The sequence below is a fragment of the Portunus trituberculatus genome, chromosome 37 (genome assembly GCF_017591435.1).
Source record: "Portunus trituberculatus isolate SZX2019 chromosome 37, ASM1759143v1, whole genome shotgun sequence".
Classification (NCBI taxonomy): Eukaryota; Metazoa; Arthropoda; class Malacostraca; order Decapoda; family Portunidae; genus Portunus; species Portunus trituberculatus.
Window position 1 is genome coordinate 13,323,427 of NC_059291.1, and position 15,822 is coordinate 13,339,248.

General features: G+C 38.3%; 1 protein-coding gene across 7 annotated transcripts in view; it reads right to left on the reverse strand.

The window, feature by feature from the left end:
- LOC123514231 (dynamin-1-like protein) overlaps positions 1 to 15,822 on the reverse strand; it is a 102,732-nt gene that overhangs the window by 1,273 nt on the left and 85,637 nt on the right. For 4 of the 7 annotated variants that reach the window (XM_045271951.1, XM_045271948.1, XM_045271946.1 and 1 more), the window contains 2 exons: positions 7,829 to 7,973; positions 164 to 375 (listed from right to left, as the gene is read on the reverse strand). In XM_045271951.1, the coding sequence (XP_045127886.1) occupies positions 164 to 375; positions 7,829 to 7,973 (357 nt within the window). The remainder of the gene's footprint in view (positions 1 to 163; positions 376 to 7,828; positions 7,974 to 15,822) is intronic. The other 3 variants (XM_045271952.1, XM_045271949.1, XM_045271947.1) reach the window with 1 other exon arrangement.

Genomic DNA, 15,822 nt, shown 5'->3' on the forward strand with positions numbered 1-15,822 from the left:
GCCTTCACAACACTGGCAGTTTGAAGACTACTGTATTTTTCTTAATTCCACTTAATAATTAGAAAATCAAATATTAAGGAGAGTATATTCATTCATTAGTGTATTTTTTCAATCAGGGCATAGTTGGCCTAAGATGATTAAGGCAGCACAAACAATTTCCTACCTTGAGCATCTCAGCTGCTTCCTTCCTGCGCTGGGCGATCTCTGGAGACTCTGAGAGGAAGGTGTCAATCTCATCAGTGCGGTAGAGGTGCTTCACCAACTCTGACTGCAGGTTGTCCTTCACATGGTTCACCAAAAAGTGCATCACTGCCTTGGGCACCTTATCCTGAATGCTCTTTCGAACTATGTAGAAGTAGGACTTGATGAGGCGCTCTGTGGAGGTACAATTGTCACTATTTTGTTTTCATTCAATTCACTGTGATTACAATAGTCATTACTCCTTAACCTTACAAAACCATCATAATAAAGTCTTACTTCTATGAATCTATTCTCTACACCAGTACTATCCAAATATTTTCACTTATTGTACCCTTTATTTTTTCTCCTACCATTATGTACCCCCACCAGCACCCACCATAGCTGAATAAACTCAACCTTATTTATGATAATGCAATAATATATCAAATATGAAAAGACTGCATAAAAGCTGTGCTAGTCTATAAATTCATGTTTATTACACTGAAATAAAAAGGATGATCCAATAACAAATACGTACACTCAACCTGCGTTTATCCAGACTTCATTTATCTGGATTTTGGTTTATCCGGACAATGCCCATATAGAAATTTAATAATTTCAGTAAGGATGGCCAACAAATGAATTCAAATAACATGTGCCTCATGTACTGCCAGAAACAGCTGATAGATGGTTAGCCTTTGTGGCAGGCGGTTGTAAACAAGTCCAGCTGATGTTCATAAATACACTGTGTTGTCCAGTATTGGGGAACAAGTTTATGCATTTTTCAGTACCTCAGAACTCTTAATTATGTCTCCCAAGGGTGTTAAGCATAAATGAGTGTCCCTAGATGTGACTTAAAAGCTGGAATTAATAAAAAAAAATTAAAGAAAGTAGCTAGAATTGCAAGTGTTTGTGAGGAGCATGGTGTGGCCAAGCAAACTGTGTTGAACATTAGTAAACCAAGAGATAACCTGGCAGAATATTCTTCCAAATACTGTGTGGATGCATCATCAAGTAAAAGTGGTAAAGGTGCACCAAAATAAATGTAAGGAACGGAAAAGATGCTGCATGTTGTGCTACTTCATGTCTATCAAGTGTTTTTTTGAGTGCTAGGCTCTTACTGTTAGGATAGTTTTAATGTTTGGTTAACTTAGATTAAGTTTGTTTAGGTTTAACTGGTCAGGGAAACCAAAATAAACGAAATTTTGCATTTCCTACAAAGTCCAAGGAGACAACCATTTTTTTTTTTTTTTTTTTTTTAATGTTATGGCCTATAGGACCTGTAGGTATACTTAAGGAGTATGTATGGGAAGTGCTGGTCAGCTTTCACCCATTAGTGGCACAGGCAATTTTACTTATAGTGGTACCCATATTAGGGCCCATATCACTACCCAAGTGCACCTTTAGTGTAACCATCAAGAACCTGGGTGCCATGGTGACATGTAGATAACTTTAGCAACTCGACAAATGGCAAAGTTTTTTCTAGGGTTGTACGTGGTGGGATTCGAACCTATACATGGATATCTTCCCAATCTCACACTCACCACCTTATCCACTTTGCCACCACCTCCCCATATTTGGCAAACATAGAACCCATTTGTGTTATCTGGACTTTTTCATTATTCGGACCTGTGCCTGCATCATTTAGTCCAGAAAAATGAGGGTCAAGTGTAATAACACACACACGCGGAGCAGTGTGTGAGTGTCTGTTCTTGAAAATAACCTTCAAACTTTCAGATAGTTGGTCGTTAACAGTAGCAATGGATAGTCATTGCTGCTGTTAATGACCAACTGCCTCTGTAAGCTTTTATGTTATTTTAAACAAAAGACACACACACACACACTCTGATACCTAAATATTAAGAAGCAGTGGATGCTTCCAAAGTACAGTGGACCCTCAAACTTTGAACATAATTCGTTCCAGAAGACTGCTCCATGTCCGAATTATTCCAAGTTCGAAACCATTTTCCCCATAAGAAACCATGTAAATAATTTTGATCCATTCTGAGACCCTAGATTTTTACGTAAGTAAACAAGAATTGAACAATGTAAAATCAACATTATTTACCTGTTAGTGGTGATCTTCATAGCAAGTGTCATTTAACCAGGTAATACAAATATGTTAAGTGTGAAAGCACTAGTAACAGTCAGTTACTCCTATGTGGACTCTTTGTTTCACGTCTGCTACACCTTGTCACTACAGTAGTTAAATATTTTTCTTAGTTACAAGATCAGTGTACTTGTATGAAATATTACTCAACCATCCTACTTGGTTAAGTTACTCTGGTCAAAAGAAAAACCAGTCACATGTCCTTACCCCCAGCTGGGATTAAGAGCAGAGAGAACATGGAATCAAACCAAAGTGGGAACTGATGTTTACCTCCCACCAATGGCATTAGCATTACATGGATTTGCCAGATTTGGCCACCTTCAGGTTGTTCCACAACTGAATTTCATTCCAACACCAAGAGTAAAAATGAATGAAATTTTTGTTCTAAGTCTGAATCGTTCCAAGTCCAAGAGTCCACTGTATTAGTCAGCAATGATCTCTTACAATATGCATTCTTCCTGAATACCCATCCATCCCCTTTCCCCTCTCTTTGTCTTATAGAGCATGCAAGTTTCCTGTGTGTGTGTGTGTGTGTGTGTGTGTGTGTGTGTGTGTGTGTGTGTGTGTGTGTGTGTGTGTGTGTGTGTGTGTGTGTGTGTGTGTGTGTGTGTGTGTGTATTTACCTAGTTGTAGTTTTACAGGGCCTGGGCTTTATGCTCGTGTGGCCCCATCTCCATATCTGCACTTATCCAATCTTACTTGTGTGTGTGTGTGTGTGTGTGTGTGTGTAATTCACCACGGTTGCCAGCTGGTCACCCAGCCAGTCTTCCCCATTACGGAGCAAGCTCAGAGCTCACAGACCGATCTTTGGGTAGGACTGAGACCACAACACACTCCACACACCAGGAAAGCAAGGCCACAACCCCTCAAGTTACATACCGTACCTATTTACTGCTAGGTGAACAGGGGCTACACATTAAGAGGCTTGCCCATTTGCCTCGCTGCCTACGGGACTCAAACCCGGACCCTCTCGATTATGAGTTGAGCGTGCTAACCACTACACTACGGTGTGTGTGTGTGTATGTGTGTGTATTTACCTGGGTGTATTTTACATGGTTCAAGTGGGGCTCATAGTGACCCGTCTCCATATCTACACTTATCCAATTTTTCCTTAAATTTGAGCACACTTTCTGCTGCTACAATCTCTTCACTCAATCCATTCCAGATGTCCACCGTCCTCTGTGAGAAACTAAACTTCTTAATGTTCCTCAGACATTGAATTTTCATGATCTTCTTGGGATTTCCTCTTGTTCATCTATCTCCATCCTCTGTCAGTGATACCAGTTCTTGTTTATTTATCTTTTCCATAGTTTCCTACCTTTTACATCGTTATTAGGTCTTCTCTTCCCAGTCTATCCTTTAAAGTTGGTAGTCCTATTTCCTTTAGTCTTTCTTCAAAGGGAAGATAATTTATTTCTGGGACCATCTTTGTAGCAGTCCTTAGGATTCTTTCTAGTTTCTTGATGTCTTTCTGCCTGTATGGTGACCATACCACCACTGCATATTCTAATCTAGGTTTTATCGTAGTGGTTATGATCTTTTTCATCTTACTCTTATCCATATAATTGAACAACACTCAGATATTAGTTAGTATCTTGTATGTTGAAGGATATAGGCCATTTATGCATCTTTCTAGAGTCAGGATACCTTGTATAATCACTCCCAGGTCTTCCATTACATGGCATTTCCTGGTATTAAATTTTTATTTCTGCAATTCCATATCCCTGATGTTCCTTATTATTCTCAACTATTTTACTTCGCTTGCAAACAAATTTATGTATCTACTTAAACCCTCCTGTATATCGTTAATATATACTTGGAACATAGTTGATGCCAGAACCGAACCCTGTGGTACACCTCTAGTAACAGTGCTCCAGCATGATGGGGTGTCTCTCATCACTGTCCTCATTTCCTTATCTGTTATGTAGTCTGTCATCCAATTCAAGATATTCCCCTGTATTCCTCCAATGTATTCTATTTTCCATAGGAGTCTTCTATGTGGTATTCTGTCGAAAGCCTTCTTGATATGTAAATACACGGTGTCAACCCATCCATCTCTCCCTTGTACTTCATCTATTACTCATGTATAAAAGCTTAGTATATTTGTTATCCATGATCTTCCTTTTCTGAGTTATTTATTATTTCATTTCCCTCCAGATATTATAACCATCTTTTTTAATAACAATTTCACAGATCTTTCCCACAACACTAGTTAGTGACACAAGTCTATAATTCAGGAGCTCAGTCTTTTTCCTCCTTTGTATAGCAGGACTATATTTGCTCTTTTCCACTCTCTTGGTATCTTCCCTTCCATTAGAGAGCTGTTTATTACATCCCAAATTGGTTCCACCATTTGTTCTCTACACTGCCTCAGCATCCATCCTGACACTCCATCTGGCCCCATTGCCTTTCGTACATCTACCTTTTCACATCCTTCCTGTGTCTCTTGGTTACTTGTATGTATGAACTCTCCCTCTCCATTAAATATTAATTTAAACCTCTTATTCATAAGTTCACTAATTTCTTCTGTTGTTTCATATATCCTATTTCCCTTAATTAACTTGAGTAATGGTCTCTGTTTGTCATTTTTCCATTTATATACTTATAAAAACCTTGAGTTCCTCTTCACATCTCCTCCCTATATCCTTCTCAAAATTTCTCTCTTCCTCTCTTCTTATTATAATATATTCATTATGTGCCTCTTTATACTTTTCCAATTTACTTCATTTCATTGCTTTCTTAATTTTTTCAAAGCTGCATCCTTACACTTTTTAGCTCTTGCACATATACAATAAGTCCTTGTTTTACAATAGTTTGGTTTATGATAAATTCGCAGATACGATAGTTGACAATTACTACCATTTTTTCAATTTACGATAAAAAAATTCGCAGTTACGATATCTAAAATACCTGCCAAACTTGTTGCTGTGATTGTGTGTACGAACTAATCACTTTTGCGCCGCCACTACAAACACAGTGAAACCTCATGCTCAGTGATATACTTACATTATTTTCCACATTTAATACCAATCCCTGTCTAAAATGTCAAATGTAATTTAGATCATTGTTAATTTTTTTTTTTTTTTTGGTAATACATGGCTTATCCAATTTATTTACTTTTTTCGATTGACTTCCGTACTGAGCTAGAACGTTCGGTTTACACTAATTTCGCTTTACGTTAAGGTTTTAAGGAACATATTTCTATTGTAAATAAGGGACTTACTGTAGCATTGTACCACATGTGTTTGCTTTCTTTTACTTTGTATTCAGGAACTTATCTCTTTATTTATATTATACTTGCCTAGGAATATTTCATATTTCTCTTAGACCTTGCAAACTTTCCTCCCAAACCCTTCAAAATTTGCCTTGGCGTGATTCAATTAATTATTATTTTTTTTATATCTTTCATTTCATGTTTGTGTGTGTGTGTGTATTTACCTAGTTGTAGTTTTACAGGGCCTGGGCTTTATGCTCGTGTGGTCCCGTCTCCATATCTACACTTATCCAATTTTTCTTTAAAACTATGCACACTCTTTGCTGACACCACTTCCTCACTCAAACTGTTCCAAGTCTCAACACATCTTTGCGGGAAACTAAATTTTTTAACATCTCTCAGACATCGTCCCTTCCTTAGTTTCTTACTATGCAATCTTGTGCTTCTAAAGTCATATTCTTCTCTCAGGATCAGTTTCTCATTATCCACTTCATCCATTCCATTAATCAATTTATAAACTTGTATCAGATCCCCTCTCTCTCTTCTCTGCTCCAAGGTTGGTAGATCCATTGCCTTTAGTCTCTCCTCATATGCCATCCCTTTAAATTCTGGAACCATTCTTGTAGCCATTTTTGTAGTCTCTCTAATTTTCTTATGTGTTTCTTTTATGGGAGTCCACACAACTCCTGCATATTCCAATCTAGGTCTTATTTTAGTACTTATCAATTTCTTCATCATTTCCTTGTCCATATAGTGAAATGCTACTCCAATATTCCTTAGCAAATTATATGTCTCTCTGAAAATTCTATCAATATGGCTTACCGGTTGATTATTTTCTTCCATTGTCACTCCCAAGTCCTTTTCCTTTTTTACTTTTTCTAGTTCTACTCCATCTCCCATCTTATAGATTCCCACTGGTCGTCTTTCACTTTTCCCATTTCCATGACATGGCTTTTGTCCACATTGAATTCCATCTCCCATTTTTTGCTCCATTTCCAGATCTTGTTTAAGTCTTCCTGTAGTATTTCACAATCCTCTTTTTGTTTAATGACTCTGCACAGTTTCGCATCGTCCATAAACAGATTTATGTAGCTGTTCACTCCCTCTGGCATGTCATTTATATATACAAGAAAAAGTATTGGTGCCAATACTGACCCCTGTGGCACTCCGCTGTCTACTGTTCTCCACTTGGACTTCATATCTTTAACTATCGTCCTTATTTCTCTCCCCCTTAAGTAATTCTTCATCCATCTCAATGTGCTTCCTTTTAAGCCACCCTTCTCCTCTAACTTCCATAGTAATCTTTCATGTGGCACTTTATCAAAAGCCTTTTTTAGATCTAAATAAATACAGTCAACCCATCCTCTCTCTCTTGTACTTTATCAACTATTCTAGAGTAGAAACTCAATAAATTTGTCACACATGACCGACCTTTTCTAAAACCAAATTGGCTATTTGATAATATTTTGTTGTCTTCAAGAAACTCAATCCATTGCTTCTTTATTACTTTTCACACATCTTGCATATTACACTAGTTAGTGATACCGGTCTGTAATTTAAAGGTTCTTCCTTCCTTCCGCTCTTATATATGGGAACCACCTCAGCTCTTTTCCACTCCACTGGCACTGTTCCATTTTCTATTGAGCATTTTATGATGTTGTATATTGGACTTGCTAGTTCTTCCCTACATTCTTTCAGTATTCTGCCTGAGACTTCATCCGGTCCCATTGCCTTTTCCTCATCCAATTCCGTCATCAACTTTTTTATTTCAAGCTTGGTTACTTTAATCTCTTTCATATGGACAGTCTCTCTATTACCCTGTGGTCTTTCAAATTTGGATTCCTTAGTAAAGACCTCTGCCATACTTTTTGGGTCTTCCACCATTCTGTTTTCTCCTTTTAACCTTTCTATTGTTTCTTTTTGTCTTGTGTGTGTGTGTGTGTGTGTGTGTGTGTGTGTGTGTGTGTGTGTGTGTGTGTGTGTGTGTGTGTGTGTGTGTGTGTGTGCACATCCCTTGTCTTTTCATGTAACTTGTGATTTACGCTGCATATCCCTAGCTGCATACACACTCTAGTTTGAAAAAAGAAAATACTTTATACAATCCACACAAAGTACCACTATCCATCACAGCTAACCCATCTTAAGCAAAGCAAGTACCTGTAAATACTATATATACATACTTACCATCCATAATACAAGATTAAATCTAAAGTTTCTCTACTGACAATTGCTTGAATCACAAAATACTAGATATATAAATAGTTTTATAACAATAATTCAATTAGGTTTAATTCATAACACATGTCAGGAGCTCTGGGACTCACCTATGACCTCACAATCCTTGGTCTCCCTCTCGGTGAGTTTGCGTGACTGCTGCATGGGCACCTCAGGCAGCAGGTTGACCGGCTTCTGTGGGGACAGGATGCCACCCTCAGCTGGTGGTGGGGGCAGCTGCGGCAACTTCTCTGCCTGCCATTGTACACCACACCCACACAGGGAAGATGAGGGAGTGGAAGGGAGGAGAGAACTAGTAAGCAGAAGCCTCTACAATGCCAAGCTAGCAGCATCTTTTCTATTACTTTTTAACTGCATTCTAATTAGCCAGGTAGCGTTCAGCTTTGTATGTACAGAAGAAGCCTTGATATCATTAACTATAATCAATCAACCTCATGATCAGTGGAGCCAAAAGTTTGCTGTGCAAGATTCCAGCATAATCACATCAACATCTTTCTTAAGGGAAATGAACCTTCATGAAGTTCAACATTCTTAAAATAAAATCTGATTATAATTTGGGAAGTAAGCTTATACTAGATTCTTAAAAAATAATTTGTTTAGACCTGAAATATATATACACCTGCTTTATGCTAGCAATTTGCCAAACATGCAGAGTGGTGTCTGTGATAGAAAGGCTGATAGAATAAAGCAAAGCAAAGCATATATATATATATATATATATATATATATATATATATATATATATATATATATATATATATATATGTGTGTGTGTGTATATATATATATATATATATATATATATATATATATATATATATATATATATATATATATATATATATATCTATATACATACATATCGTTCCTGAAAACCTTACCGCAAATTGAAATTACCGTATACTGAACCCATTATAACATGTAATAATAGGGGATGTGTTCCAGCACGTCGAAAGTCACCCCTACAGACATGAAAATACATGAAAATAGTCATATAAAATAATGTAAAGTACTGCACAAAAGAAATAAACAGAAAATGTTTTTATTTACTTTTCACTCGCCACGTATTGTCAGATGATGTCCCTCCCGAGGTTAAGGGACAGTAGGGATTTCAGCCCTTACTCATCTTCAGCTGAGTGGGCAGATGAGGCTCTGCTCTGCAGATCCATTACATTCTCCCCAGCTTTTTTTTTAGCCTCACGATTCTTTAACACCGTCCAGACTATCGGCTGGGCTAGGCCCAAGTTTCGACTTATGGTAGACGTACCTTCTCCCTGCTCTTTCCTCTTCAAAATATCTAATTTTACCTCCAATGTCAGACTACTCTTTTGCTTTGCCTTCTCAACTCCAGCAGTGTCTGCAGAATGTTTTGGGGCCATTATGGGTGCGTCGCTGTGCATCGTGATAATACAGTAAAAGTCCTGAAATCCGGAGGTCATGGGGGTTCAGGCATTCCGGATTCTAGGATTTTCCGGATTGTAAGATAGTAAGGCTGAAAGTAAGATTAAAATCTTGAGGGTACTATGTAAACCCCACTAAACTAACCCCAACTTGCTATATCTCTTTGTAGTACAGTCATAACATCTTGCAGGGATTGCTACTACCACCAGTCCACTGTGTACTTTCTCACCACATCACACAAGATTTATAGGCTTTTTTTTTTTTTTCTTGAAGATTTGCCAGACTATTGGGGGGAGTGGCATGGGCCTTTCCAGCCATTATGGCGGCCCATATGTGATGGTTGCTCTTTTCCTACTTGTCAACTTGTATTTGTGTAGGTGATTTCACTATTCCACCATCCACATATACTGAGAAGTTTGAGTGATTGTACTGTACTGTACCCCACATAATATGTATACAGTCCACAATACTTATGTCACACTTTATAAAATAATTTTAAGTATAATATAAAACACATTTCATAACATAAAACATTTACTGATGTCTGATAAAGGGAAACAAAATGAAAGGAAGGCCTCCAACATCAAACCCCAGCCAATCACATCACCGGCATCAAGAGTACACCAGCTGGACCACCCACACAGATAACAGGACTCCGCAACACACACACACACACACACACACACACACACACACACACACACACACACACACACACACACACACACACTGTATATTCCAATCTAGGTCTTATTTTAGTACTTATCAATTTCTTCATCATTTCCTTGTCCATATAGTGAAATGCTACTCCAATATTCCTTAGCAAATTATACGTCTCTCTGAAAATTCATATTGATAGAATTTTCAGAGAGACGTATAATTTGCTAAGGAATATTGGAGTAGCATTTCACTATATGGACAAGGAAATGATGAAGAAATTGATAAGTACTAAAATAAGACCTAGATTGAAATATGCAGGAGTTGTGTGGACTCCCCATAAAAAGAAACACATAAGAAAATTAGAGAGACTACAAAAAATGGCTACAAGAATGGTTCCAGAATTTAAAGGGATGGCATATGAGGAGAGACTAAAGGCAATGGATCTACCAACCTTGGAGCAGAGAAGAGAGAGGGATCTGATACAAGTTTATAAATTGATTAACGGAATGGATGAAGTGGATAATGAGAAACTGATCCTGAGAGAAGAATATGACTTTAGAAGCACAAGATCGCATAGTAAGAAACTAAGGAAGGGACGATGTCTGAGAGATGTTAAAAATTTAGTTTCCAAAAGATGTGTTGAGACTTGGAACAGTTTGAGTGAGGAAGTGGTGTCAGCAAAGAGTGTACATAGTTTTAAAGAAAAATTGGATAAGTGTAGATATGGAGACGGGACCACACGAGCATAAAGCCCAGGCCCTGTAAAACTACAACTAGGTAAATAGGTAAATACACACACACACACACACACCGTCGCCATCGCTGAGAGAGGACGGCTCGTCTCCGACTGCGGATGGGAAGAAGGAAAATACCTATGGTGTTAGAGGGCCCGGGTAACTCTAAGTTAGTGTCCTGTTAATGTCCTACTGTCACTTAGTGTTGAAAGTGAGGGATATGGAGAGTGATCCCTGAGAGGAGAGTGTGGGCGGTGATTGTTTTGGCCGTAATCAGCTGACGATAACAAAAATGACATCTAGACAAGCCAGAGACTTTGAAGGTTTTATAACTATGCCAAAAGGACTGGAGAAACTAGATATGGATGCAAGAATCCAGGCACTGAAAAGTAAGTTCCTAAACATTTTGTCCATAGAAGAAAAACTGGATAGAGTTCTAGCCGAGAATGATTCGTTCAAAAAAGAGATCTATTTGTTAACGTTAGCGAATAAAGAGCTATTGAAGGAAAAAGTAGAGATGGAGAAAGAAAACCAACAACTAAGGAAACAATGTGAAGAGATGAAGGCTAAACTCATGGAAATGGAGATAAAAATATCCGAAGGGGACTTGAGGAAGGAGGAATGCCTTAATCTAATTGATACCAGGATGAAAGAAGTGAACCATGAACATCAGGAGGTACAAAGGTCGTTTAGGAGATAGTAAAAAGCAGGAAGAGGAAAATAAAGGGATTACGCAGAGGAAATGGTAAAGGCACTAAAGGAAAATGAGTATGTGGTGAGAGATATTGCTGAAAAGAAAAATGTGTGATCATAATAGGATTGAGGAGGAAACTAACAGGAACTGGCAGGACAGGAGGGATAAGGAAAATGACAGGATTAAGTCTTTACTGAACAAGATCTCTGTGGAAGAAGAGGACCTATATGCTGAGGTAGAAGAAAGTGTGAGATTGGGAGCTTTTGAGGAAGGCAAGAATAGACCATTAAAATTGAAATTAAAGTCTCAGGTGGCAGCGGAGGCCTTGTTGAGGAGGGCTTGGAAACTTAAGGACTCTGAGGAAACCAAAACAATTTACATAAGAAGAAATATGTCACAAGATGAGCGAATGAAAATGAAGGAGCTTGTAACTGAAGTGAAGGAGAGGAATGACGAAAGAACAGAGGAGGAAAAGACCAAGTTTTTGGAGGATGAGAAATGGGAGGCTAAAGAAGTGGTGGATAAAACAGACGGAATAGGCATTACATGGAAGAATGAGACTAGGAATGGAATAAAAGTGACTTACATGAACATAGATGGATTTCTGTCTAAGAGGCTAGAATGTATGGATTACCTAAGAAATAACGAACCGGACATAATGTGTGTAGTGGAAACAAAGCTAAGGCCGAAATAAAGCTAGACTGGTTTGTTGTAAAACACTACAAAGTATGGAGAAATGATAGAAAAATAAAGGAGGTGGTGGTATAATGGTTCTTACTAAGGAAGATCTGATAGTGAAGGAGGTGAACTATAGTAAGAGAAATGAGGAAGTGATAAGTATGCTTATAACAGATGGCAAGAGGGACATTAATATTATAACAGTATACATACCACCCAGAACCAGTGCTTGGGAATATGAACAGTACCAAATGGTGATGAGAAATACTCTAGACAGAATGAAGCAAGAACTCATCAGAAAGGATAGAGTGATGATAGTTGGAGACTTTAATTGCAAAGAAATAGTGTGGGAAGACTACAGTGGTGAACGGTGGTGAGTGGGCAGAAGAATTGTTAAAGGTAGCAACAAATAACTTGATGACACAGTGGGTGAGATCACCAACAAGGTGCAGGGGACAAGATGTTGCAGCAAGGTTGGATTTGGTATTTACCAGGGGAATCTCTCTAAAAGAGGAAATTGAACATGAATGTCCCTTGGGGAAAAGCGATCATGATGTCCTAAGCTTTGAGCTGGATACGGAATTAAGCACGAATAAGATTGTGGAACGCAGGGAGGAAAAATTAAATTATACTAGGGCAAATTATAACCATATAAGGGAGTTCTTTAATGAAATTGACTGGTCCGTGGTATACCAGGAAAGGGATATGCAATTGAAATACGATAAATTTATGGATTTGTATAACTCTGCTGTGAAAAAGTTTGTGCCATATCACAGAAAGAGGACTTTAAATAATAAACAGTGGTTTAATAGAAATTGTGAAGAAGCAAAAAAGAACAAAGAAAAGGCATGGAAGAAACTTAAGAAAAACAGTGATGTATTATCAAGAGAAGTCTACAAAACAGCAAGGAATAGATATGTTGAAGTAAGGAGAACAGCACAGAAGGAATATGAACAGAGGGTGGTGGAAAACTGTGATAGTGACCCAAAATGTTTTACAAATTCATAAATGGAAAACTAAATAAAAGGGAGGCAATAGAAAAGGTAAAAACGGGAAGAAGTATATGAAGATGCTGGAGATATAGCTGAAATTTTGAACGACAACTTTTGCAAAGTGTTTACAAAGGAGGAGCATTTTATGGGAGGAAGGCCTACGGAAATAAAGCAAATGCAGGACATCATGGTTACTAAGGAAGATGTAAGGAAAATTATAAGCAATCTGGATATTAATAAATCAATGGGGCCTGATGGCATATCTGGGAGGTTGCTAAATGAATGTAAGGATCAATTGTTGAACCCCATATTTGATATTGTGGAAACCTCCATACGAACAGGATTAGTCCCGAAAGAGTGGAAAAGAGCTGACATTGTGCCTATATATAAGAATGGTAGTAGAATGGAACCGCTAAATTATAGACCAGTATCGTTGACTAGTATATTGTGCAAGGTATGTGAAGAAGTAATTAAAGCTAAGTGGAGTGAGTATCTAGAAAGTGAAAACATTCTGAGTGAAAGGCAGTTTGGTTTCAGAAAAGGAAGATCGTGTGTATCCAATTTATTATGTTTTTATTCAAGAGTGACTGACATACTACAACATAGAGAGGGATGGGTGGATGCTATCTACCTGGACTTGAGAAAGGCCTTTGATAAAGTACCACACAATAGACTGATGTGGAAACTAAAGATGATTGGAGGAGTAAATGATAAACTAGCAAAATGGATGGAAAATTACTTAATGGGAAGAGAAATGAGAACAGTGGTGAGAGGAAGGAAGTCCGAGTGGAAGAAGGTAACCAGTGGAGTTCCACAAGGGTCAGTGCTGGGTCCCATCATGTTTTTGATTTATGTTAATGATATGCCAGTAGGAATTGACAGTTACATGAACATGTTTGGACGATACTAAAATTATGAGGAGAGTAAAGAATGTGGAAGATTGTAACAAGTTACAGGAAGATCTTGATAAAATATATGAGTGGAGTAAGGAGTGGCAGATGGAATTTAATATAGACAAGACCCATGTTATGAAAATGGGAAGAAGTAGATACAGACCAAACAGGGATTACAGGCTGGGTGATGAGAAAATTAAAGAGACCAATGAGGAGAAAGACTTAGGAGTAACCGTGCAAAACACTTTGTCACCGGAGAAACACATTAACAAGATTTTTTGGAAAACATACAACATGCTTCAAAATATTGGCCTTGCATTCCACTACCTAGATGAAGGAATGATGAAGAAGATATTATGTACCTTAATAAGACCCCAGTTAGAATATGCAGCATGTGTCTGGTCACCGCATATGAAGAAAAATGTGAAGAAGGTGGAAAGGGTACAGAGGCTGGCAACAAGGATGGTACCAGGACTCAGGAGTTAGACTATGAGGAAAGACTGAGGAAGCTGGGGCTGACCACATTAGAAGAGAGAAGAACAAGAGGAGACATGATAACTATGTATAAATTGGTGAACAAGATTGACATACTGGACAGAGAGTTGATAAAGGTGACCACAAGTAATCATCTCCGAGGACATGGAAAAAGCTAATAAAGGACATCTGTCTAAATGACGTGAGAAAATACAGTTTCCGCATCGTAGCATTGATAAGTGGAATAAACTGAGCAGTGATGTCGTTGATGCGGTGTGTGTCAATCAGATGAAAGAGAGATATGACAGGAATGGACAAGGAGACAGGACACAGAGAGCTTAGCTCGGGCCCTGTAATACACAAATAGGTAAATACACACACACACACACACACACACACACACACACACACACACACACACACCCTCGTGTTCGGAGGTATTGCCCTCAAAACCTACCATTATACTGCCATCATGCACTGTAGACATTGCTCATGCTGCCTCCTCGTCCCTGCTAACATGAATGCTTCCTGTATTTATTTATTACATATCTGAACTTTAGCAGTTTCTGCTGCCTTCAGCTAGGTGTAGCGGGAAACTGACGCCTCAACTCCGCTAATATGAAGAATTTCCATTACTCTTACCATTTCAGATATTTTTGGTAACTGTTATATTGTGATAGTGAAAACTTTGTATGACATAAATAAGAATTTTCCAATCGCTTTGTTATAAGGAAAAACAAGTACATATTACTCGGAAAATATTTGCACCACGAAAGGCAACATTCCATCACGATATCTTGTGTCTATTTTTAGCAACAAACACTCCCAAACAGCAAAACATGACATGTTGTTTTTCTTTCAACTCAGGAACGATATTGTGCATGTGTCCAACTCGGGGATCGACTGGTGAGAAGCGAGGAAGCAATAAACTAGTCACGTGGGCTTTGCTAAGTCGCTAACCTTAGCGCAAAACATCTCGCACCAATTAATACCACTTCCAGTCAGTTCTGGGAGGAATGACTGTCATTTTCATTTGTTTCATATCATTTAAGAGTGGTTAAGCAAAAAAACAATAAAAAAAAAAAAAAAATCCATGATGTGGCCAGCACTGGCGAAATCACAAAGTCTCGGATCTGCTGACGCTGTACGGGTTAACTTTATGAAGTGAGGGAGAGTGAAACGGGAAATACACTAATCGGCAACCTGTGGAATGTAAACAAAGTGCGCATCATGGTATCGCATACAAAACTTATGTACCACATTTCCACAAGGCTTTCCATTTTATCCATTGTAGAGTCACAAGTTCAGGTGGTTCTTTTAGCTTTCAAGGAAGATGCGGTCTCACCAGCCTTCTTTATAGAGTCTGCTGACTTGAAAATAGTAGACATTAGATGGAGTCAAGATGGTGGCAAGCAATGTTATTAGTTTTCTGGCCTCTCTCTTGTCTGTGAATAATACCCAGCTTCACTTCGAGAGTAAGACACTTCCTGGTCTTCTTAGGAACGTTAGGCCACATTGCAGGGCGTTTTGGTGGTAAGTTGAACTAGGGAAGATAAG